This window comes from Zootoca vivipara, chromosome 17 (genome assembly GCF_963506605.1).
Source record: "Zootoca vivipara chromosome 17, rZooViv1.1, whole genome shotgun sequence".
Lineage (NCBI taxonomy): Eukaryota > Metazoa > Chordata > Lepidosauria > Squamata > Lacertidae > Zootoca > Zootoca vivipara.
In genome coordinates, this window is record NC_083292.1 from 38,103,955 (window position 1) to 38,129,622 (window position 25,668).

The following is a 25,668-nucleotide window of genomic DNA, read 5'->3' on the forward strand; positions in this document are numbered from 1 at the left end:
GACTCTGATGGACAGCAAATCAGTGATGGGGTATTTGTGATGCAGTTGAGAGCATGCTGGACTCCTGCCAGACTCCAATCCTTTCTGCCTCATTTTTCCTCCACTGTTTATCTTGGGTGTGTGCGTGTTAATTTTCAAAACCGTACATGAGAGAAATACAAAAAAAAAGAGCATTGAAATTGGGATGTGTGGGAGAGAAGAGGTTAGCAGTCCTAGTTTCTAGCCAATGCAACAGGAGCCCCCTCTTGTCTTATTCTCACCCCCACCCTTCTTCTAGCTGGCTTCTCCAAGACAGCAATTTTGCACTCGAAAGTCAAGCTGGTGTGTCTGACCTTCTCGAAACTCTCCAACAAGTCACAGCAAGCTGAGAAATTGCCGCAGATCATGCCCTCGGATTCCTGTGCCGGCAGGGAAGAGTGTGTGGAGTCAAACACTCATGACCACAACTGCAACTCAACGGGGTGGGGGGAGGGGGAGGAGAATCCCAAAATCTTACACTGGATGTTTGGTAATGCTCACTCCGGAATATTACTCTAATAGAGAAAACCATGCACAATTTGAGATTTCACCAAGGACTAGAACCTAGGGGTGCCCTATTTAACAAAGTAAAAACAACCAGGACACCCCAAAATTGGTTTTTTTTTAAGACGAACCCCAAAGTTATGGAGCTTTTTTTTAAAAAAAAAGAAGTGTAAGACTTGCCTAAGATTCCCCCCAGACATCAATTCCACCTATGAATTCCTGATAATGTCCAGGAAAATCTGGCACTTTCTAGAGAACTTCCAGGCACTTTTTGTATCATTTGACATTCCTTTACTACATATACAAGAGAGCCACCATTTTAAAGACAAAAGCGCCAATATTTTTACTCGGGCCGTGTTATTTTATCCCACAAGCCTATTTCATTGTCAGTTTCCCTCCTTTTGATTTTCACCTGTCGTTATTACTGTTCTATTTATTTTGTTTTTACAATGTATATAAAGCAAGCTTTTCTTTTCTTTTTTAAAGATTCATGATCACCGGCCTCCCCGAAAACTTTGGCGTCACTTTGTCCCATTTGCTTGTTTTGTATCACATTTATTGAAGCTTTAAACTTATAAGAAAGAGAGGGTTTTAGGGAAGGAAAATGAAAGAGGGAAGATACCGGAAGAGAACCAAAGCAAAAATTAAATTATAAAAAGTTGGAAAACGTGCCCCGTTCTCCCCTATACAGCATCGACACAGACGTGGAGCGCGAGTACTGCATAAATATTGTTGAGGTTTAACAAATGTTCCTACATATTCGGATAAGAAAACGCTGCGGCAATCGCCAACACGTGGAGTGGATCGAACAAAAACGGGTTGCGCTTAATTCCCCTGCTTTTCCTATCATGTGCGCACCATACGAATAGAGATGCGATAAACATAAAATACGATAATATAAAACAAAATGAAATGAAAGGGCTTGTTACATATGGATTGTATTTTCATGTAACCCATATTATAGCATTAGTTGGAAGAACCTACCGTTCATATACCTCCTTAATCATAAATGATATTTTCGTGGGATGTGATCCATGAGAGGCAGTCAAGTACAACATTCCTTGTAACACTAGAAAAGACATGCGAGGGAATGTTTGGTCCAGCCAGTCGATAACTTCCTGTTCCTCCTGGCTGGAGCATCCTTCCTTTTGCATGTGATAGAAGGTGGCCGTGACCGAACCTGTGCAGGTAACAAAAGGACGAGTTGTGCAGCACACCTCTCTCCTTTTTACTTCCTTCTTTGTTTGACCAGCTTTTAGCTAGGACTGCTCTGCTAGCTCTCAGCCAGCAGAAGTTCTGGGATTATTCCCCCACATGGGGTAGATCCACATATACATATTTTTAACTACCTAAATCTGCCTTCAGGAACCGAATTGTACATTCCCACAATTTTTAAAACCCTGTCTTTTTGACTCCCCCTAGAGACTTTAATTTTTTGGGGTGTGTGTGTGTGTGTTTCTAACAAGGCTACCAGCCAGACCCCTTGAGTACCAATAGTCCTAATTGGCCAACTCAAAATGTTTCCCAAAACCTTGCTATAGCCCAGGCATCCCCAAACTGTGGCCCTCCAGATGTTTTGGCCTACAACTCCCATGATCCCTAGCTAACAGGACCAGTGGTCAGGGATGATGGGAGTTGTAGTCCAAAACATCTGGCGGGCCGAAGTTTGGGGATGCCTGCTATAGACCCTTTGTTTTAATAGAATCACAGAAGTGCAGAGTTGGAAAGGACCCTGAGAATTAACTCACTTGCAAGATCAGTCAGATTCATTGAGGAGAAGGTTACCAGCGGCTACTGGCTCTTCCTCCACATTTGAAGGCAGTAATGCTTCTGAACAAAATCATAGAGCTGGGAGGGATCCTGAGGGTCATCTAGTCCAACCCCCTGCAATGCAGGTGTGATGGCCTGGGGTTCGGACTCAGACGCTGAACCTGAGGTGTCCCAGCCTGCACAGGGTTCCCCGCCTCCAGAATCAGCTGAGCCAGGTCTAGGGCCTGAGCCTGAAGGGTCCTCACCTGCGCAGGATCCTCAGGTGCAGTCATCAGCTGAGTCTGCTCTGGGCCCCAATGTGATGGAGGACCCATTGCCTGCAGCTGCTCCTCTCCCAGCCCCGTCAGGGGAAGCTGAGGCTGCCCCTGGGTCCAGTAAACCACCAGCCTCTCCTGAGCTGCAGAGGCTCAGGGCAGAGAGGCGAAGGGAACTAAGTTCTTGCAGGAGGAGTGCTCGCTTCCAGGCCAGAAGGAGAGGCGAGTCACTGGAGGATCGGGGCCGCCCTATGCCTCGGGGCAGATAAAAGCCAGCCAGACCCAGACCCAAGTTGCGTGAGCAACATAGTTTCTCCCGTGAGCCCGCCTGTGACCTTGTGCCTGTTCCTGGCCTGTACCTTGCCCTGCTTCCTGCCTTGCTCCCTGCCAGACTGACCCCTTGCTGGACTCCTGGACCTACGACTGGACTTTGACCCTGTTTTACGGACAAACCCTTGGCGCATAGCTGCCAAGTCCCGATTAGAAAAATACGGGATCAGCAGCGCCGACACCGGAAGTCGCTTCTACGCATGTCCAGACATGCGTAGAAGCAACGTCCGGTGTCAGCGCTGCTCGATTTCTGGTGCCCAGACATGGGCAGAGCGGCACCGGAAGAAATATGGGGGAATTACGGGCTATTTCGCCATTCAGGGTGACAACGGGAAACGGCTTTAAAAATGGGGGTTTCCCGGAGAAAAAGGGAGACTTGGCAGCTATGCCTTGGCGTGTCCCTGATCTCCTGACTCTGCTTTCGCCCAGCCCCTAGACTTGGTTGCCTTGTTTGGACCTACCGCTGCTGACCTGGACTGTTGACCACACCTCTGCTCAGCCCAGGGTGAGTTTCTGGTCATCCCACCTGGGGTCCACTGGGCTGGGCACCCCGGGGCTAGCACAGCAGGAATATCCAGCTGTCCCATAAGGGGATTGAACCCACAACCTTGGCGTTATCGGCACCACGCTCAAACAAACTGAACTCACCTGTGCACATGCGGGCATTGAAAACTGGCTTGGGGTGGACTTGAAAAAGAGTATTGGGAAATGATCCATAATGAATTGGGGAAAAAATGTTTAAAAGTACTTCCCCCCCCAAAAAACCCCAGAGTCCTTTCTGTTGGGGATAATTCAGACTGAAATCCCCAGGTGTAAAAAAAAAAAGGTTATTTTTGTATGCTGCTGCTGCTACTACTACTGTGGCCCGTGTTTCGTTAGCCCAAAAATGGAAAACGAGCGAGGTCCCAACCAAAGAAGAATGGCAACTTAAGTTGATGGAATATGCACAATTTGCAGACATAACATACAGAACAAGAGAACAAGAAGAAGGTTGGAAAACATTTATTGAATACAGTGGAACCTCGGTTTATGAACACCTCGATTTACGAATTTTTGGTTTATGAACGCCGCGGACCCATCTGGAACGGATTAATTCACTTTCAATTAATTTCAATGGGAAAGTTTGCTTCAGTTTATGAACGCTTCAGTTTATGAACAGACTTCCGGAACCAATTGTGTTCATAAACCGAGGTACCACTGTATATGGGAAATAATTGTGTACAGCTGAAAACGCTGGCAGTGTTCAGATAAATTCAACAGTGTAAATAAGTTATGGTGGATGCAATAATGGAATACTGAATGGTATAGTTTCTGTAAAATATGCTGGCATTTGTGTTATGTAAAAAGAACCATGGAAAGAGAAGGGAAGTCATTGATAGGTTAAGGATGTAAAATGAGCACTGTATTTTAAATTGTAAAACAGAAAACTGGCTTGGGGGCCTTGGTCCAAATTGAAGGCCCCTTCGCTCCAAATTGGCTGGCGGTGGTTTGTGTTCTGTCAGCAACAGACTCTCAAAGACGATGCCCTTTCCTTCCTCCCTCGGTCCAGATCCCAAATAATCGCCCCAGAACACCTCTGCACTACCAGTTCCTTCCGCCTGCTCTCGTGCCCGGCAGCCCGTGTTGAGAGAGCCGAGGTCTGAGGGGCTGTCAACGCGCCCAGGCGGTTGGCCTGATGTCCACCAGCCTTCTAGGTTAGAGGACTAGGGACACCTCAAAGCTTTCCATGTGCCCCTCAAAGCTCAGCCGTAGCTTTTCAGAGCAATAATTTTTCACATGGATGTGAAATTATATGCATATATATGCTTAAAAATCCAGTTTTTCCCACAGTTCCTGCCCATATCAAGTACTTTTATATATCAATCAACAACTACGGGGGGGGGGATGTTTTTGAGCCTCTCACTGGGTATCAGTTCTTTATGAAAGGAAGAGGATTTCATACCCTGCAACACACACCCTATTCCATAACAACAACAACAACAACACCCCACCCATCCGACTCTGTTGGCCCAGCCACTCTGGGTGGCTTTCAACATATATATAAAAACATAATAAAACATTAAACATTTTTTTTAAAAAAAACTTCCCCCTACAAGGCTGCCTTCAGATGTCTTCTAAAGGTTGTATACTGTAGTTACTTATCTCATTGACTGTATTCGAATATTTCTCTGATGAAAATAGGGACGTCCTACCATAGCCTCTAAGGGACGCGGGTGGCGCTGTGGGTTAAACCACAGAGCCTAGGGCTTGCCGATCAGAAGGTCAGCAGTTCAAATCCCCACAACAGGGAGAGCTCCCATTGGTTGGTCCCAGCTCCTGCCAACCTAGCAGTTCGAAAGCATGAAGTGCAAGTAGATAAATAGGTACCACTCCGGCGGGAAGGTAAACAGCGTTTCCGTGTGCTGCTCTGGTTCGCCAGAAGCGGCTTTGTCATGCTGGCCACATGACCTGGAAGCTGTACGCTGGCTCCCTCGGCCAATAAAGCGAGATGAGCGCCGCAACCCCAGAGTTGCCTGTGACTGGACCTAACGGTCAGGGGTCCCTTTACCTTTACCATAGCCTCTAACAGTTCTCCGATAAAGACAGGGATGTCCTAAGGAAAATGAGGGACATTTTGGGAATCAAATCAGAAACTGGGACGGCTTCTGTAAATCTGGGGCTGTTCTTGGAAAATAGGGACACTTAGAGGGTCTGGGATTTGCGAGTTTGTTGTTATTGTTTAAAAAATAAAAATAAAATGACCACTAGTTAAAATAAAAAAACTAAAAAGGGAGGTTGGAAAACCCTGGCACTCTGATTCTGTTGAGCACGTGCAGAGTGCTGTCAACCTGCAGCAAGCTCTCCCGCAGATCCCGGTGCATTCAAGAAAAGGCCCTAGAGGGGAAGATGTATCTGAGCATGTACAGAGTATACATGAAATACAGCTGCCATTTAAAGATCACAAGGACCTGAGTTCTGTACCTGTAGGTTTTCTTCTCTGATAGGGAGCAAGTTTATAAAGAAATAGCTGTGTGAATGTGCAATCAAAACTCCCCTCCCTCTGCCCACAAAAGTTACCTTTTAAAAAAACCACACACCACAAGTGCATCTCTCAGCACAAAGCAAAATAATAATGGAAACAGTCAGCAAAACATCCCTCTGACTTTACATATTACATTTTAAGGCCAGAGGATGAATTTCTGCTTAATTGTCTTTCTGGTTCCGAAACCTGATCCTCATCTGATCCTGCCTTTCTTCCGAGAGAGAGAGAGAGAGAGAGAGAGAGAGAGAGAGAGAGAGAGAGAGAGAGAGAGATTGTGAAACTCCCCTTGAAATGATAGCGGGTAGGAATTAAATACCTATCAACATCAGCCTCCCCGCAATGTCCTTACGATAACAATAGAACTCGATCCGCTTTGATCCTCGTTTTTATTGGAAATGCAACCCACTTTGCAATGAGATGTTTATTAAGAAAGCTGGTGCAGATGTTCTCGACAATACGATACGAAGGGAGCTTTTGTAACCACAGATGCTCTGGAAGCAATTCTAGGATGGGGGAAAGAATGTAAGGTTTGTCTTTCTGGGGGCAAACTAAAGGTCTGTTTCATCCTGCTTTCTATGCTGGCTGGTCAGAATGAGTCCAGGGAAATCAGGCGCCAGGGGTACAGAAGGAATAGCTCCTGCCTTCGATTTGCCCCTTCAGTGCATGGTGTTAAGGGGTAAATTACCCCTACATACCCTCCAATAATTATCCGATGAAAATAGGAATGTCCTATTCCATTACAGTATTAATAATACGGTAATATAAGTGGTTTTTTTCTTTAAAAATGTTTAGGGGTACTCTCATTTTCCTACTCATATTGAAATACTGCCCCTCAATGAGGCCGAACTTAGATTCACAAAATGTTCAGGGGTATGCGTCCCCCCACGTCCCCCTAGAAAAAAAGCTCTGATGATGATGGTTTGTGCCCTCCGTAGCTGAATGGGTTTTCCCAGCCACTCTGGGCAGGTTCCAATATATATATATAACAACACAATGAAAGTTTTAACATTTAAAAACTTCCCTATACTGGGCTGCCTTCTTCTGAAGGTTGCATAGTTACTTATCTCCTTGGCTCACGGGTTTCATAACTCCATACCCTCCAACATTTCTCCAATGAAAAAAGGGGTGTCTTAAGAAAAATTAATAATAGTAATAATAAAATAAATAAATAAATAAATAAATAAATAATTTATACCCCGCCCTTCCCAGTCAAGACCAGGCTCAGGGCAGCTAACAACAAAAATATCAAAACAAGCATAAAAGAATCAATTCAATAAAATGCAGATTAAATACAATGTTAAAATTCAATTTTAAAATGGGAATCTGCAAGTGGAACCTCATTTAAATATCTGTAGGATAAAACCTTAGGGGAGGGGTAACACCGGGGTCAGACTGAGTCAGTCCAAAGGCCAAGCGGAACAGCTATGTCTTGCAGGCCCTACGAAAAGATGACAACTCCCGCTGGGCCCTAGTCTCCTGGGAGAGAGTGTTCCACCAGGTCAGGGCTAGTACTGAGAAGGCCCTGGTCCTGGTCGAGGCCAGTCTAACCACCTTGTGACTCGGGATCTCCAGTATGTTATTATTTGTGGACCTTAATGTCCTCTGCGGGGCATACCGGGAGAGGCAGTCCCACAGGACATTCCAGGATCAAATCAGAAACTGGGACGGCTTCTGTAAATCTGGGACTGTCCCTGGAAAATAGGGACACTTGGAGGGTCTGCCCTTGAACATGGAGGTTCCATCTGAACATGGAAGTCCCGTCCTCGCAAATAACTGCTTCTTCCCCTTCACAAATCCATCCGGTCTGGATGCTGGCAGCCAGGGCCGTCTCAAGCGTGTCGGGTGCCCTGGCGCCGTGGTGCGGAGATCGCTCCGGCACCCCTGCCCCGCCCTGTTTCTTGCCGCGGCTGGTGGGCGGGCGCAGGGTGCAGCATGGCTTCCGCACGGCTCTGCTGTGCGGCGCCCCCCTGGCACCCCGCACCACCCAGGCTACCCCTAGAGCCGGCCCTGCTGGCAGCGCCATCCTGAGGCAAGCAGTTCCACACATTAACCATGTGCCACGTTAAAGGCGGGCTCTCCTTCATCTGCCCCTGGATCTACCGTCAAACAAATCTCCCTCTGCCAGAACCGCCCTCCCTCAGCATGCCAGGGATTGTGCCGCTAATGATCCGATGAATTAGCCCTTTGTAGGTCACCGCTTAATTTTCTAAAGATAGAAGAGGCGGTGGGAGCCGGGGAGGCAGGCAAAGGCTCACTTTCAATTCCCGAACGGGAAGGTCAACAGCAAACCGAGGTTTCATAGGGGCAAGCGGCGAGGCCTGCTGGTTTTGATCAGATCTGGAGGATCCATGACCTGTCCTCAAGCGATCCAGGGGTTCCCCTCTGGCCGCCCGAGAGGATGGCGAGCCTGATGTGGCCTCAGTTGTCGGGGATTTGGCGAGGTTATCAGGGCAAGAGGATTTCTAGAGCAGGCCAGGCATGCTTTTTCTTCCTGAATTGGGGGGAAAATAACACAACACCTGAAGGAAGACTCCTGGGGTTGAAGGTTACAACATTTGGGTGCTTTTTTTAGAGGACAGACAAGTTAAGAGGGGAAATGATAAATATTCATATAGGACGATGTATGGGGTGGAGAAAGCAGATAGGGGAAAGTTTTTCTTCCGCTTTCGTAACGCCGGAACTTCCAAGCTGAATGTTGGAAGAGACAGGACAATGGAAAGAAAGGACTTCTTCGCACATAACACAGTTAAACGGTGGAACTCCCTCCCACATGAGGCATTGATGGTCACCAGCTCAGGTGGCTTTAAAAGAGGAGTGGGCAAATTCATGGAGGAGGAGAGGGCTATCGATAGCTACTAGCCCCGATCGCTATGGTCTGCCTCCACGGTCGGAGGCAGCAAGGCTTCTGAAGACCAGTTGCCTGGAACTGGGAGAGAGAGTGACCCTGTGCTTAGGTCACCTGGTTGGTCACTGTGAGAACAAGATGCTGGGCGAGACTGGGTCCCCTTTGGCCTGATCCAGCAGCCAGGCTCTTTCAATGTTCTAATGGAACCTCCAGGTACAGAGGCAGTCTATCTGCATCCCTAGGTTCTATGGGGTATTTTTGAACCACTGTCAGAAAAGGAAGCTGGACTTGATGGGCCATTGACCTGATCCAGCAGACTCTCCTTCCTTGGAGGTTTTTAAGCAGAGGTGGGACGGCCATCGGTCATTGACACTTCAGTTGAGATTGCAGGGGGCTGGACTAGATGACCATAGAATCTACAATTCTATGGTTCTATTCTGTGATTTTTATGTTCTTATGGCAGGCCCGAGGGAGCCTCATGGACTGAATTTCTGCTTGTGATACCCAATGCTACCTCTATTCTCTGGGTAGGGGCTCCTGTGCCTTTAACACCTTTTTTTTTTTTAAGGCAGTTATTTAGACCTAGGAAACAGCATAGGCACCTCCAAAGCTTTGATGTCACTGTGCTAAACAGGGATGCTTCTCCTCAGTCCCCCCTTGGGCAGACCGCCAAGACAACCTGTGCATTTATTAATCTGTTTCAGTGTGGCTGAATATGCACCACACAAGAATTGTGGGAAGTGTAGTTCGTTAAGGGTGCTGCAAGGGGCGAACTACAGTTCCCAGGATTCTTTGCAGGGGAGTTTTTTTGCATTAAATGTATGGTGTTCATGCAGCCCGCCTGTTAAATGGGGCCTGGCCACCGAATTAGACGGCTGGCAGCAGTAATAAAATAATTAAGAATGAAACCTAATAAATGAGATGGACAAGGTAAAGGTAAAGGGACCCCTGACCATTAGGTCCAGTCGTGACCGACTCTGGGGTTGCACGCTCATCTCGCATTATTGGCCGAGGGAGCCGGCGTACAGCTTCCAGGTCATGTGGCCAGCATGACAAAGCAGGCGACTCTGGGGTTGCTACGCTCATTTCGCTTTCAGGCCAAGGGAGCCGCCGTTTATCTGCAGACAGCTTTCCAGGTCATGTGGCCAGCATGACAAAGCCGCTTCTGGCAAACCAGAGCAGCACATGGAAACGCCGTTTACCTTCCCGCTGTAGCGGTTCCTATTTATCTTCTTGCATTTTGACGTGCTTTCGAACTGCTAGGTTGGCAGGAGCTGGGACCGAGCAACGGGATTCGAACCGCCGACCTTCTGATCAGCAAGCCCTAGGCTCAGTGGTTTAACCCACAGTGCCACCTGGGTCCCTGCCGAGATGAACAAAACCCTAGTCAAAAACAACTAGCTGAGATCGGTTGCAAAATATTTACAAATAATCTTGTAAAATAGGTTCAGCAGGTGAGACTTTATCTCTCTCCACCCGCATCCCGCTCATTATTGCATCTCTCTATCTGAAAAGTACCACCTGTTGGACTTCTGCCTGCCACGCACCTGTGTGGGGAAGGGGGAAATGTAAGAAAACCTCCCCCCAAAAAACCAAACCTTTCCTCTATAACATGAGGCCTTTAGCCTCTAACTATCTGTGGTCTTTTGAAGTATTTTCAATGTATTTTTCTCCCCTTGGTTTTAATATATTTATGTGGTGGTCCCCCCCCTTTCCCCCCTTTTCCTTTTGATTATAAGTCACCTTGCAGAAGATAAAGCGCCTAACAATTTTATTAAACAACAATAAACTGAAATGATAAGGGGTACCTGAGCATGTGCAGAGCGTTTCCCCCCAGGCAGCCTTATTTTAGCCAAAGGGTGAGGTCATTCGCTTCCCAGAGGATCCCTGCAAGAGCATCCTAGGAGCTCTGAGCCAGTGGGAAGACTGTGAGGTCGGAAGCGAAGTCCGGCTGATAAAACAGATCCTGTTATCTCGGTGGAGACAAATTGTACACCCACTGAGGGTTTCTGTGCGTATTCGTGGGCTAATCTTAGAACATTTTTGTCCTGGTTGCTTTCCTGTCCCATAGCAAAGGAAATAGGGATAGAGTGAGTCACAAACACCAAAAGGGTTTTTTCTTTTTTCTTTTTTAGTGTGTGTGTATTCAAAATAAAGCAGGAGATGGAAGGGAAGTTCTTAGGGCTTAATTACCGAGACATCTCTCCAAGGCTGAGCCTCTAGCATCCCTTCCCAGTACCAAATCTTCAGCTGGGACCCTATGGAATGAGACGACCACCCACGAGCATGTGCAGAGTGCATTATTACCCTTAATAAACTGCTCAGCAGGTCTTCATATGTTAGGATTTAGGAGAGTGGTGTTTCCAGAAATATCCAAGCCCTCATTTTTCCTTCTAGAAATTAAGCACCATTAATTACTTGCATTGGACAAAACGGGCTGAGCTTGATTATTTTGGGAGCCAGTGAATGTTCGGAGAAAATAGAAAGAGTAATATTTAGGACCACCCCAAGAGCAGTTGGATGGGAAGCTCGGACTACTGCCAGCTTCTATGCGGGAGGGCCAGAGCTCAGAGCTGTTTTGGAACAGCTGCCTTGCATGTAGAAAGCCTCGGGTTCAAGTCCCCCGTGGCATTTCCAGGTAGGGCTGGGAATTGTCCCCTGTTCCTGAAACCCCGGAGACTCACTGCCAGTCAGTGCAGACAATACTGAGCTAGATGGACCAAGAGTCTAACTCTTCCTAAGTCAACCCTAGATCCTGGACCATGAGGACTGGAATCTTAGTACAGTGGTACCTTGGTTCTCAAACTTAATCCATTCCGGAAGTCCATTCCATAACCAAAGCATTCGAAAACCAAGGCGCGGTTTCCCACAGAAAGTAATGCAAAATGGATTTATCCGTTCCAGACTTTTAAAAACAATCCCTAAAACAGCAATTTACCACGATTTTACTGTCTCTAACGGGATCATTGATCCATAAAATGAAAGCAATAAACAATGTACTGCAGTCACACAATCAATCAATCAATCAATATCAATCAGTAGCTGAACTGGGTTCCACCAGGGCCGTCTTAAGTGCCCCTGGCGCCGTGGTGCGCCGGATCCCTCCGACGCCCTCCCGCGCCGTTTCCCAGCCCCGTTTCCACACAGTCACAAAAACAAAAACGCTAAATAAATAGCAAAAACTGACAGACCTCAGCTTAACACTCAAAACAGAAGTGTGGCACTCAAATCGGAAGCGTAACCCTCAAAACGGAGCATGTTCAGCTTCCAAAAAAAGTTTGCAAACCAGAACACTTACTTCCGGGTTTGCAGTGTTTGGGCTCCCAAGTTATTTGAGTACCAAGGCGTTTGAGAACCAAGGTTCCACTGTATTCTTTTAAAGCTAGTCACAGAGCACCTGCTTTGCATAGAGAAGGTCCCGGGTTCGATCCCTGACATGGCATCTTCAGGTAGGGCTAGGAAAGCCCCTTTGCCGGGAGCCCTGGGGAGCTGCTGCCAGTCAGTGTGGACAATATTGAGCTAGAGGAACAAGGGCCTGATGTGCTCGAGGTACACCCCAAAGATGGGGTAAATGGGGAGGACAGACTGCAGGGCAATTAAACCTGTTCTGCTCACAGCAATTGAGGGGAACTGTGGTGAAGCCCCAAGGGCTGGCCGCCGTGCACCAGGGTAGCCTCCTGCGTTTCTGGGGTGCGTGCGATTTGTGGCTCCCCAGATATCACCAGGGCCCAACTCCTATCCACAAGGAAGGCTTTTGGGAACACTGGAACAGAGAAAGCTGCCTTACCCTGAGCCAAACCATTGGGGTCCATTTCATGCAGTGCTGCCTACACTGACTGGCAGCTGCTCTCTCCAGGGTTTCAGACTGGAGTCCTACCTGGGGGCGGAACCCGGGACTGTCTCTCCTCTCCCCGTCTTCCCAGAGGCAGCCTCTGCTGCTTTTCTTGGCCTTTCTGTGTATATCGGCTGTAATCTTTTAAGTCCTGGAATTATAAATATTATTAATACAATTCCATAAAAGGAAAGAGTCTCTCTCTCTTCCTCTCACTCTCTTTTTGTGGGAATAGTTCCGTCCGTCCCCCCCATTTTCTCCTTACAACAGAAAGCAATGCTCTCTCTCCACTGGTGGATCCAGTGGGCCAGATGCAGGCCTTAGGACCTAGGAATCCAGATAGACTGCCTCTGCACCTGGAGGCTCCATAGGAATACCAGAAGATCCTGGCTGCTGGATCCGGTCAAAGGGGGCCTAAGTAGCCCAGCACCCGCCTCTTTGGAAGCCCACAGAGGGAAACACAATCTCTCTCCCCACTTCTGTTCACCCCCAGAACTGGGATCATTCAGAGACATTTACTGCCTCTCCTACATTGAAGTCATCCCTTAGTGAGCTGCCCTGTTCCAAAACACAGAGCGATGTTTTACTTTTTTTATTTAAAAAAATACATCTATATCAACTCCACACTCTAATCATAACATAACCGCCCCTTCCGGCCACCCCATTCCTCCTCCTGCGCCACAATCAAATATTTGGGGCTAGTGGATGCGGTTGCTTGGCTGCTCAGACTTGTGATTATGGCCGGGGAGGGGGCGGAGAGGGGTGTCTTCTGCCTGCATCTGTTGGTTCTTGGGGCGATGGGGTAGAGGAGAGATTGTGAGCTTTCAGATCACACAGCCTGCTGCGCACGTGGGTAACCAAACAATTACTAGTTCAAGAAAAACCCCGGAAACCTCAGTGGCCTGCGGGGGATTCTGAGCTGGCCTGGGAGCAGGTGTCTTGGAAGGAGAGAGCTACTGAGCTCAGGCCCTGCTTGCAGGCTTCCCATTGAGCCATCTGGGTGGCCGTTGTGAGAACAGGAGCCTGGAGGAGACGGGCTTTGGCCTGATCCAGCAAGGGCTCTTCTGGTGTCTTCTGACGAGCCATGAGGACTAGAATTTTACTTTATTTTTAGGGAAGGACTGCGGCTCAGTGGCATGGAGTCCCCCAGGCTCAATCCCCAGCCAGATCTCCAGGCAGGGCTGCGAATGCTCCTTGCCCCAAACCCTGGAGTGCTGCTGCCAGTCAGTGTAGACATTATTGAGCTGGTTGAGCTGACAGGTATCTGCTGAAACGCAAAGGGCAAAAAGAGAGTTCACTGAACTTCAGAAGCGATTTACGGAGACTCTGTGTAGATTTAATCTTGCAGATCGTCAATGGGCAAGCAAAGTCCTCTCCTTGTTGCCACAAGAACGAAGTCTTTCTCGATCCTGTTTCCAGACGGTGGGGAGGCGGCTGCCTTTTTCCGTCCAAAATTCCTGGACCTCTGTGCTTTTTTTTTTGCTTTTTTTTAAAGCGAAGGAGCCCACACAGTTGTCTTCTGTTCCTGAGGAAGGTGCATGTTTTCCTTCCTCTGCGAGAGTGTTGTGAACACTCCGGCCTTTATGCGCAGAGGTGCTCAAGAGGGCAGTAACCTGGCGTCCAAAATCCACAGCACCTCGGTCAGTGCTAGAGCCAGGAAAAGGCTGTGCATGTTTTTTTTAAAAAAAACTCTGGAGTATGGCATTCCAAAGGGTGGAGGAGATTCTGCTCCCCGTCTTTTTCTCAATCCCGGGATTTTTTTTTAAAGAAACCCTCAAAGCAAGGGTCACCTCAAGGGCAAGAGAATTCCATCAGGGCTTGCAAAATTATCCCTTTCCAAACTCAGCCTGCATGATTGGGGTGGAAGTCCTGGTGAAAACTGATCAGGGTTTTGGGGGGTGAGCTTCCACACACACAACACATCTCTGGGTACATTTCTGTCATGACAGGCTCATTTTCTCAGTAGCTAGGAGTTGTGGGAATGTTCAGGGAGGCAGGAGAGGATACAGTGGTGCCTCGCTAGACGAATGGCCTGTAAAATGAATTTTTCGCTTAACGAATAGATTTTCTAGTGGAGGTTGCCTTGCTATACGAATTCATTTTGCGAAAAATTCATCTAACAAATCGCGGTTTCCCATAGGAATGCATTGAAATTCAATTAATGTGTTCCTATGGGCAAAAAAATTAAAAAATTCCAATGCATTCCTATGGGATTCGCTAGACGAATTCTTCGTTATACGAATTGACCCGTGGAACGAATTAAATTCGTCTAGTGAGGCACCACTGTATATTGTTTTTTAATATCCTTCGTAACTTGCGCTAGCAAGTTCTATAACTTAGCGGAGTTTTACATTCCCCTTTTAAACGCACAGCAGATAGCTGGTTGCAGGCTTGTTTAAGCCTCTCAATATTAGGCTCCTGGTAAGTTCCCTTATATCCCTCTTAAAAGAATAAACACGCCACAATCTTGTGTACAGTATATAAAAGAAGTTTGCTCACATCATCAGTTCACAGTTGGATCCCTGAAGGCAGGCTTAGTTACAAAGTATATACATGTGGATCTATTCCATATGGAGATAATCCCTGTGTCCTCTATTGGCTGAGAGCCAACAGAGCAATTCTAGCTAAAAGCTGCTGCTCCGATGGCGGAGGGAGTCAAAGAGAGAGGGTGTGCTGCGTGACTTGCCCTTTTGTTACCTGGACAGGTAAGATCACGCCCACCTCTAGTCACAAGCAAAAGGAAGTATGCCCCAGCCAGGAGGAAGCAGGAAGTTTCTGACTGGCTGGACCAAACATTCCCCTGCATGTCCACTCTAGGAAAACAAGGAATGTTGTACTTGACTGCTACTTATGTATCACACCCCACAGGAGTGCCTCTTGCCAGCTTCGTCTGGTTCACCAACTATGGTGTCTATGTGCCTGGTTACCTCAAGACTGAATTGCTGCAATGCGCTTTGTGTGGGGCTGCCCTTAGGGCCGCTACAGAAACTCCAGCCGAATTTCCGACACTGGCTGCTCATCTGCTATGGAGTGATTTTCGAGGTTCTTCAATTAATTTGCAATGCTCTGAACAACTTAGGCCTGCGGTTCCTGAGGGATTGCCTGAACCCTTATCCATCCCACCTCCATCCCTGAGATCATCCGCAGGAGCGTCGCGGGTCGTTCTCCAAGCTGGTGAAGCTCATGGGATAACAAGAAACCTTTTGTGCCGCTGGCCCAGTCCTGTGGAACTCTCTGCCACTAGAGATTATGCAGGCACCTTCCATTTCAACATTTTAAATGCCCACTGGAAACTTTTCTAGTCCACCAAGCCTATGCAGGCAGTACGTCCTTCCACAATTCTTAAAAAGCTTTTTATGGCTTTTATTGTGTGGTTTATTGCTGTAAAACTCTTTCATATCTTTTTATGGGCACAGAAGTATGCAGATTTTAAAAAACAAACAAACGAAAATAACAACGATGTACATTTCTTTTTTGCAAAGCAACTTTCTGTAGTAATCATGCATTTTTTGTTACGTTATTTTCATTTTACCCCAGTGTGTGTGCTTTAATCAGAGAGGTAGAGGTGAGACGTGTAATAATAATAATAATAATAATAATAATGATAAATCCACTTTCTTGTTGCCCTGTCTTGGTGTTGAATAACTGATACCCTGAGGGAAGGCTGTTGAGTGAGGTCTTGGGCCAGCGCCCTTGCATTTCCCCTGGGGGTGACAATAAATTGAGTCAGGGCTGATTTGGGGCCTTGTCAGAGCGGCTTTCATCTGCTGGTGGAGCGTGAGACTGGCCGTGTAAAAAAAAATAAAAATCCATAAACGGAGCGCAGAGACTGACCCTTTTAGCAAATGACTAATTAAAGGCTGCAGACAAAGTGGGGGCGGCTGGTGGTGGTGGGGAGAAGAAGAGAGTCATTCTCCCTGTCTGTGGGAGAAACTTTCTATGGCAGGGCAGACATAACAGGCACCCCCACCCCACCCCCCAAAAAGTCTGGAGGGCTAAATCTGGCAGACTCGCTTTCGATTTGTGGATTTTAGCTGGGATTAGCTGTCCTCTTCGCCCTCACTAGCCGATGGATATTCCAGTAAGGGACTGAGCAGAACCTCATGGGTGAACATGGGCTGACTGAAAAGTTAGCTCGACCTAGAGTAGACCCATGGAAAGCAATGGACAGGCCCAGCCGAGATCTGTTAATTCCAACTTTTGAGCAAAAAGTGGTTGGGCGCAACCCCCAGATCTCCACCTCCAAAGCATGCCTAGTTTCTAAGCAACGCTTTCGTCCCGTTTTGGGAAGTTTGCCTCCTTCTGCCTGCTCCATCGAACCCCTCCCAGACGACACTTAATTTATTAAGATTATACAGAGAAATTGTCAAGTGGTGGGTTTTTTTTTTTAAGCTCTGAATCAGGGGCTTCCCAGTGGGCGCTCCAGGGAAGAGATTTGCTCCCAACGTGGTATGCAAGGCGTTGGTGGCAACTTAGGGGTCTGGTGCGGTCAGGCACTCTGTGCACGCTCAGGAGTAGGGATGGACACGTCTGTCAGTTTTGGTTTCTCAACCTTCCATTTTCCACATCAGTTTGTGATTTTTTAAAAAAGTACTCATGGCAAATTCTAGCTGTATTTTAGTGCTCATTTCATCTCATCTACACATTAGACACTTAATCTCAGGGTCGTGGGTTCGAGCCCCACATTGGGACAAAAAGATTCCTGCATTGCAGGGGGTGCAATAGTTGGCCTTTGTGGTCCCTTCCAACTCTGCAATTCTACAATTCTATGAGAGATAAACTTTTTTGCAAGCCTCCCCCCCCCCCAGTATGTTTCATTTCTCATGACGTTTTCCTGGATATAAGCCTTTTCCACACACTTCCCCCTCGCATGCATCTCTCTTACATTATTTTCACAGCTTCATTTTCATACACACTTTCTTTCCTCGAATAATTGCCATTTTTTTTACGAGTCCTTGGCAGGAGATTTCCGGCATTGCAAAATTCAGAGAAGTACGGGGTGTTGTTTTTTTCAAAGGCTTGCTGCATTTCAGTTTGCTCACTGCTTGGGAAAATGTGGGCTAGTTGGGTTCTCGCCGGCCGCATTTCATCCCAATCTCTGCTCAGAAGAGAACCTGTTTCTTAGCTTCCAAAAACAGGGCAATACAGTAATAGCATTATCGGGTCAGTTTAAATGTCACCCAGAGTGTGCCAGCTTCTGGATCCTGCAGAATTCTTCGTCTGAATAGAATGGTAGGTGAAACGAAGTCTGAGAGGAAAGAAGAGGAAAATCTGTGGTCAGTGGCAAAGTTATCGGTAGCCGGTTCTGACATGGTCGCTTTGAATGTTCTAGGAATGGGGAGGCTGTGAGCTTTGACTCAAACTAAGGCCTAGTTACATGACCATACAAATACATTGCTCCTTCATCTGGGCAAGCATTTCCACATTCCAGACATCCAACCCTCCCAAAATAAACAGGAGAGGAGGTATGGTGTCCTGAGAGCCTGATAGAGAGGGCAGCATTTGACCCCTGGCTTTGAAAATCTGTTATTTCTTATGTGCTTCTCACCATCACTGCTACCAGCGATTAAATTAAATATTTTAATTAATGGGGTCCTCTCTAACAAGAGGGCACGTGTTGCGGTGGGACCTGGCAACCAGACCCTGTGTTGTGGGTGGGAACGTTTGGATAGCCACAACACCCTATTGGTGGTCCCTCGATCTGGGGAGCAATTGGGCAAGAGGGATGCCAGTCAATGCGATCGAGGGACCTCAGTTTAAGCCGATGCACGTGTCCCTGAGCTTCCTCTTTTGGGCTCTGTGCATCGGAACACCTGCCCACCTCTCCCTATATTTAGGGCATGCGCGCTTGACCTTGCTATGCCGTCGTGTGTCACCTGTCGTTGGGACAAGGGCACGGCAGGAATTTCCCCCACTGGGCTGATTGGCTGGTGCCACTTGGGTTTCACCTGCTGCGTAGCAAATCGTCACAACTTGTAAGGTTGCGGATAGGCTCTGGTTCAAGTGGATAGGGGTGGCAGGATGACCTAGCCATCCCTATGCGTTGGGTATTCCTTTAAGAAGGAATCCACTGGCTCATGGTTGGTCTTCCCTGTGAGGGGTTGTGCCCTGAGCCTGAGTCTAGGGGACATTTGGGTGGAGGCCTAGGTCAGCGCTGCCTGCAAAGGTGCAGGGAGCTAGTCGAACCAGAGCCTATGCAACCACTCACTTGATTGTAATCAATAAAGTTGTGGCCTAAATTCTGCCAAAAACTAAACCTAAAATTTGAGTCTTGACTGAATTTATTTTGGGGGGTGGTTAAAAAGGTCTCCACACGCAAATGTAACTTTAAAGCATTTTATTGATGCCTAGCAGGCTGTAAATAATTATATATACAGTATTCAGTTCTTCTGTGCAGCTCTCGAAAGTCCTGTGTCTCCCCTTTGCATCTATTTTGTCTTGGCAGACAGAATTCATAAACCTCTGTGTGTGTGAGAGAGAGAGAGACGGAGCTTTAAAAGCAAGAGATTCGCCAAGAAATCATGCAATCTCACTACTACAATTGCTTCTCACGAAATTAGGGCTGCGACTGAATTAAAGAAGCCTTAAGCTACGACTCTAGGTGTTCCTTGCCTAGGACAGCAGCCCCTTTGAAAATAACAATGGTCATGCAATCTCATACATGTCCTACTCACATGTAAGTCCCATGGAGTTCAATGGGGCTTCCCACCAGGAAAGTGGATATTAGACTGCAGCTTAATTTTTGGCCAAAACGTCCTGTCCCACTTCTTCAATTTATTATATCCCTACATGGAAAGCCTAGGACTCATAGCTGCCAAGTTTTCCCTTTTCTTGCGAGGAAGCCTATTCAGCATAAGGGAATTTCCCTTAAAAAAAGGGAGAACTTGGCAGCTATGCTAGGACTTGCCGAGTGGAAGGTCGGCGGTTTGAATCCCCGTGACGGCGTGAGCTCCCGTTGCTCGGTCCCTGCTCCTGCCAACCTAGCAGTTCGAAAGCACATCAAAGTACAAGTAGATAAATAGGTAAGGTGGGAAGGTAAACGACGTTTCCGTGAGCTGCTCTGGTTCGACAGAAGCGGCTTAGTCATGCTGGCCACATGGCCTGGAAGCTGTACGCCGGCTCCCTCGGCCAGTAAAGTGAGATGAGCATCACAACCCCAGAGTCGTTCGCGACTGGACCTAATGGTCAGGGGTCCCTTTACCTTTACCTTTTACGTGGAATAATACAATAAAAATCCTTTGCTTGCAGGCGCACTGAAATTGTTCCCTCTCTATATGTGTGGATTCAGTACAAATCATGGGGCTTACAGTGATATTAAAGGAATTCATGTTTCCTTTGGAATTTTTTTTAAAAAAACCTCTTACATTGCTTCTAAAAATGATCATTCCTTTCGCTCTGCAAACAGATTGGAATTTTTGGAATAGCTTGTGTGTGTGTGTGTGTGTGTGTGTGTGTGTGTGTGTGTATATATATATATATATATATATATATATATATATATATATAATTACTGTGCTTTATTAATTGCACTGAGCTCATGAGATTCCAACCCCCCTCCCTTATTGTTCCTTTGTGAAAACCTTCACACATGACTGTCACAATTCCTCTGGGAAGTTGCCAAGAGAGCTCTGAAGCTGGGCATATCCCGTAAATGTTGCAAAACAGTCTTATTGGGAATGATCGTCAGCAGAGGGGAAGCCTTTTGGCGTATTTTCTATGGGGCTTTATTAAATCAGCATTATGCATAGCCTGCCCAAACTGGCACAAAATCTACATTTTATATAGTAATACGGTACTACTACTACTACTACTACAACTAATAATAACAATAATAGTAAATTAATTATTTAGGTCACAGACCAGTTCCAAATCACATACAACATCAGGGAAGTCAAAAAACATGATAGGGATACGTGGGGGAACCAATTGCAAAAAAAAAATGCACATAAGTCAAAACTGCAACCAACATTGTGTCGAAATTCATGCTAAAATCTGCTGAGTTTTCACGAGGATTTAAAAAAGCAATTCTTTGCAAGTTGCTGGGAAATGTGAAGAAATGAACTTGGTGCAGGGAAAACTGAGAAAACCGAAATGAACAAATCCATTCATATTCAAAATCTCCAGAGAGTAGTATCCCATCCGCAATCTAGCAAAGGGAGCAAAACATTATTCTGAGCTGATGATGTTGTTGTTTTTAACATAATGGGGTTCATGGTTTGTTTGTTTTTTGGCATTATATTAATTTCTCTTAACCTACCGTAGTCCATTTCCCTTTATCCATTCTAGGTGTCCATTTTCTAGGGGAGAAGCACCTCCCTCTTACCCATTTCCACAAACTCATTTCTGTACCTCTGAGCATGTACAGAGAGCCTTCCCCTCCCCAATCCCAGAGTAACTGGTGTCTGTCAGGTTGCAATGAATGAACGAAGTCCCCACCCACCACCCCAGGTCAATTTCAGGTTCCCCTCAACCTCTGCCTGAGTCCTGACACATCTCCTTTTGAGGAAGAAAATGGTGTTTCCTGTCTCTCGTGGCTGCATACAGAGAACACAGCCCCCAAATTCCGTTTTTTCCTCCTTTGCAGTTTCTGGATCATCATAAGAACGCTGCCAAAGGGGACCCATCGAGCCTGGCATCCTGTTCTCAAGCAGGCACCTCACTGAGAAGCCTGCAAGTGAATGAAGCCACCCCTCCTCTCCCAGCTTGTGACCTGGTGACTGGTACCCAGAGGCATCTCGTCTCAAATCCTGGAGGTAACATGCAGTCATTGTGACTATTCGCCATTGATGGTCTTATTCTCCCCGAATTGGCCTAATCCGCTTTTAAAGCTGCTTAAATTGGTGGCCGTTACTTGCGGGGGCAAATTCCATCCTTTAAAACGAACCGTTCTTCTGAATGATGCAGAGGGGCACAGACCCGAAAATTCTGAGCTTTGGGGGCAGTGGGAACACACTTTATTTCTACATTGGCTCCCAGTACGTTTCCAAGCACAATTCAAAGGGTTGGTGCTGACCTTTAAAGCCCTAAACGGCCTCGGTCCAGTATACCTGAAGGAGCGTCTCCACCCCCATTGTTCTGCCAGGACACCGAGGTCCAGTGCCGAGGGCCTTCTGCCGGTTCCCTCGCTGCGAGAAGCCAAGTTACAAGGAACCAGGCAGAGGGCCCTCCCACCAGATGTCAAAGAGAGAAACAACTACCAGACTTTTAGAAGACATCTGAAGGCCGCCCTGTTTAGGGAAGCTTTTAATGTTTAATATGTTATTTTATTTTAATATTCTGTTGGAAGCCGCCCAGAGTGGCTGGGGAAACCCAGCCAGATGGGCAGGGTATAAATAAATTGTTGTTGTTGTGGTTGTTGTTGTTGTTGTTCTCCCCTTTAAATGCATATCAGTTTCCCTCCAGGTTTTACTGTCACACTCCAAATAATAAATATGCAGGAATGCACATAGGCCATACTTTTAAAGCCCTCCCCAAAACGAAATAATTCTGGGAACCCCTCACAGAGCTACAGCTCCCAGGGCCCACAGAAAAAAAAACCACGTTTACCAGGATTCTTTAGAAGGCGCAGTGTACTCTGTTTTATTTCATAAAAATTTGTGTACCACTTGATTGAAAAGAAACCAGTAGTTTACAAAAAAAGGAAGATACAATGAAATTATCCATAAAAAAAACAGTTGAAAGCAACTATTAAGCTAAAACCTGATTATAACACATACCTGGATAGGCTTGCCTGAACCAAAATATTTTTAGTGTGCAATGAAGGAGGTGCCTGCTGGACATCAATAGGCAGGGAGTTCCAAAGATTGATTTCTTATGTTATTTTTGCATTAAATGGGTAGTGGGAATTCAACCCTGGGTTTCAACCCTGGGTTTCAACCTTGATGTCGATGAGGTTCTTAATTTGCCCCAGTGGGAGAGATGGTGATTGGCAAACAAGTCCTGAGAGACTACAAGTCCCGTTTGGAGAGATTTGTGTTAAATCCATCTGCAGAAACCAACAGCACGATTATACCCAAACGAATCTATGCAAATAATAATAATTTGGACGGGCTGGTAGCCAATGCTAGTTCTAGTCAGAGGGGACCCAATGAAATTCATGGGCACGTCTTCACTTTACTCCATTAAAGTCAATGGGCTGTATCTCTGACAAGTCCATCTAGTTCAGTATTGTCTACACTCAGCAGCAGCAGCAGCAGCTCTCCAGGCTTTCGGAGGAACTGAACCCAGGACCTTCTGCATGCCAAGCAGGTGCTCAACCATCTGAGGTCCTCATTTTTCCCATTTAAAAATAAAACGGTCTCATTATTCTTTAAACAGGATCACAGACCTACTGAAACAGACAACAATTTAGCCACGTCCATTCATTTCAATGGGCCTACTCTGGCGTGCTATGGTCCATGGGGTCACGAAGTCGGACACGTCTAAACGACTAAACAACAAACAACTCTGAGCAGGAACTCCAAGCAGCGATGGCTTTAAAAGCTGTCAGCGATGGTTTTCAAACGATTAAACTGAATCCCAGCCCCTATTCAACTTAAGCGCTTACAGGCGATCATTGTGGGATGGGATGGAAAACAAGCAATGATTTTGTTTTGTTTTGTTTTGTTTTTTTAAAAAAACCTATTCGCAATGGTTTTTAAAAGCGTTAAACTGAATCCCATCCGCTGCTTAACTTAACCATTTACAAGCAATCATTATGGGATGAGAATCTAGCAGTGCTTCTGAGCCATCACCCAACTCTTCCCTTCCAGCCAGATTCCAACCAGAGTTTTACCCTGAAGTTGTTCCATTCAATGCCATTCCTTTTACTTTCTGTTTCTGGTGGTGGGGAGGGGGCTTCCTTTCTCTCTCCCCCCCCATCCTCAGCACCCCCCTGGGCTATATATTAGCCTGGCAAGGAGGGGGAGGGAGGAAGGACTGCCGGGGGGGGGAGGGCCGGCCAGGAGCAGAGAAAGGGGTGGAGCTGCCGGATGGGGGGGGCGTGGTGGGAGGGAGGTGTTGCCAGAGCGAGGAAGGGAGAGGAAGAGTGAAGGATCGATGAATCTGAAAAGGGGAAGGGGCCAGAGGCAGGCTGGGGAGGGGGGCCGCTTGGGGGCGAAGTGACCAAGCAGGAGAAGGAGGGGGGGGCAGAAAGCGCGGAGAGGAGACAGTCTCTGTATCCAGTCCAACCTCTCTGCCTGCCAGCTCAGCCCCCAAGTTTTGCTCCCGCTTCCCCGGGAAAACAAAACTGCCCGGGAGTCCGGGACCACCAGCGGAGGTGCAGAGAGTCCAGCAGGGAGGCGGAAAGTGGGGAGGGGGGAATCTCTCTTTGCAAGCCCTTCTTGGGGTTACCAAAATCTGCAACCCCGGCCACGCGCTCCGTCCTGGAAGAGGCTGGGAGAGGAGGAGCGGCAGCAGCAGCAGCAGCAGACTTGGATAGGACACAATACCCCACTCCCTCTGGAGAAAGAGAGAGAGAAATCCAACAGGTTAGGGAGGCAGGAGAGCTACACCAGGAGAACTTCCACCTGCTTCCAGGGCCTCAGGTGAGTCTTTTGTTTTCACTTGCCTCTGTAGCTTTATCCCAGGGGGTGCTATCATAGGAAGACTTCAAGGCAGGGGACACCGCAGACGCCTCCCCCCCCACCAAGTCTTAACTTTGGAAGTGAAGGAATTGGAACTTCCATCCTCACTGGACCCCCCCCCCCAATTACTTGCATTCAGGAAAGATGTCAAGTCATTATTATTCTGAGCTGGTATTTCGGTTAGGGTGGGGCAATGTACCTTTGTGGAGCTTTCGCACTGTTTTTCCTAGCTGCTGCCTGGGGGACAGAGTTTTGTTTTAAAGCTGCTCTTTACGTAACTCACATTATTGGTGTGACGAGGAAGGGCAGGTGGGAAGTTTGACGTGATAAATGTGTGACTGTATAACCATCTGAAGAAATAAAGGGAGAGGGGATATCGGACCTTGAAGTCCAGATTCTAAACTGATCTCACAGAATCTCTGAGTCTGTATCTTCCTCCCTGCCTGCTATGGGCATCTATCTGCTCCAAAGTCCTCTGCCCACGTTTCCTCACTTGCCCCCATATCCCATTTCTAAATTCTGCCTGCCTGTCACTCAACCGCTCTGCTTGACTTGCTCTTCCATCCACGCGTCCAACTCTCTTATCCTTTGCCATCCCTCGTTGGACGGCTCCGATTCTCTGCCCATCGCTCCACCAGTTCGCTAAGTTGGACTGTCGTCGAATGCGCTCCTGTCTGGGGGGTTCTGAGTAGGATTGCAGCCCTGAGGATGGAAATTAAATTGCATTTGCATTCCGACGAGGAGCTACCCAATTCACACTTCTCAAAACCCGGTTGGTCTTTGAAATTTGCGCTCCTGCAAATTTCAAAAGACGCGGTTCTCCCGCGGAACAACGCGCACCGAAATGCACATGTGCATTCCCAAAAATGCATGTGTCCGTGAAGATGCCATTCAGGTGAAACATTAGGGGAATTTGCTTATGAGTCAAAACTGCATGCAGAAATGTGTGTCTCAGGCTAAAACCTCACTCAAGCAGTGGCGAGGATTGAAATGTGGAATTTAAGACTGGCAAAATGAGAGAAATGGGACTGATTTGTCACTCCCTAGACCAGGCTCCCTGGAGGCTTTAATCCTAAGCTTTGCTCTGTGGTGTTGGTAATTCCCACGGAGCCAATCTGTTATTCTCTCTGCTACGTGTCTAGGTCTGGAGCTATCTACCAAAATGTCCATTTCCCTGTTCTCCCACTTCAGTGTAGACCTCCTTCTCTGAGGTTAACGTTCCTTTCCTGGCCCCCTTTCTAAGTCTAAGCTTGTGTCTCTTTCCACCCTTCTGCTTCCCCCAAATTTTTACTCTTCCTCTTCATCCATCTATGTTCCTTCCGCTAGATCACCTGCACATTTAAAAAGACAGGCATCCATCTGTCCATCCAAGACTTTACCTGCCTCTGCTGTTTTTCTGAACTCAGCTCTCCACTCCAAACCGATGGCGGCCAGGTTAGTACACTTTCATTTTTAACTAAGCAAAAAAAGAAAAAGAAAAAAATAAACTCTGGTTTTATTTATTTACCCGCTTGAAGGGGTTTAAATTT

General features: G+C 47.1%; 1 protein-coding gene across 4 annotated transcripts in view; it reads left to right on the forward strand.

Moving 5' to 3' along the window:
- Positions 1-23,601: 23,601 nt before the first annotated feature.
- Positions 23,602-25,668, forward strand: part of ADAMTSL4 (ADAMTS like 4) — a 68,435-nt gene continuing 66,368 nt past the window's right edge. For all 4 annotated transcript variants that reach the window (XM_060269918.1, XM_060269916.1, XM_035098161.2 and 1 more), the window contains exons 1-2: positions 23,602-24,100; positions 25,466-25,573. Coding sequence is in view for 1 of the 4 variants with exons in the window: in XM_060269917.1 (XP_060125900.1) it covers positions 25,563-25,573 (11 nt within the window). In the remaining 3 variants the exon portion in view is untranslated. The remainder of the gene's footprint in view (positions 24,101-25,465; positions 25,574-25,668) is intronic.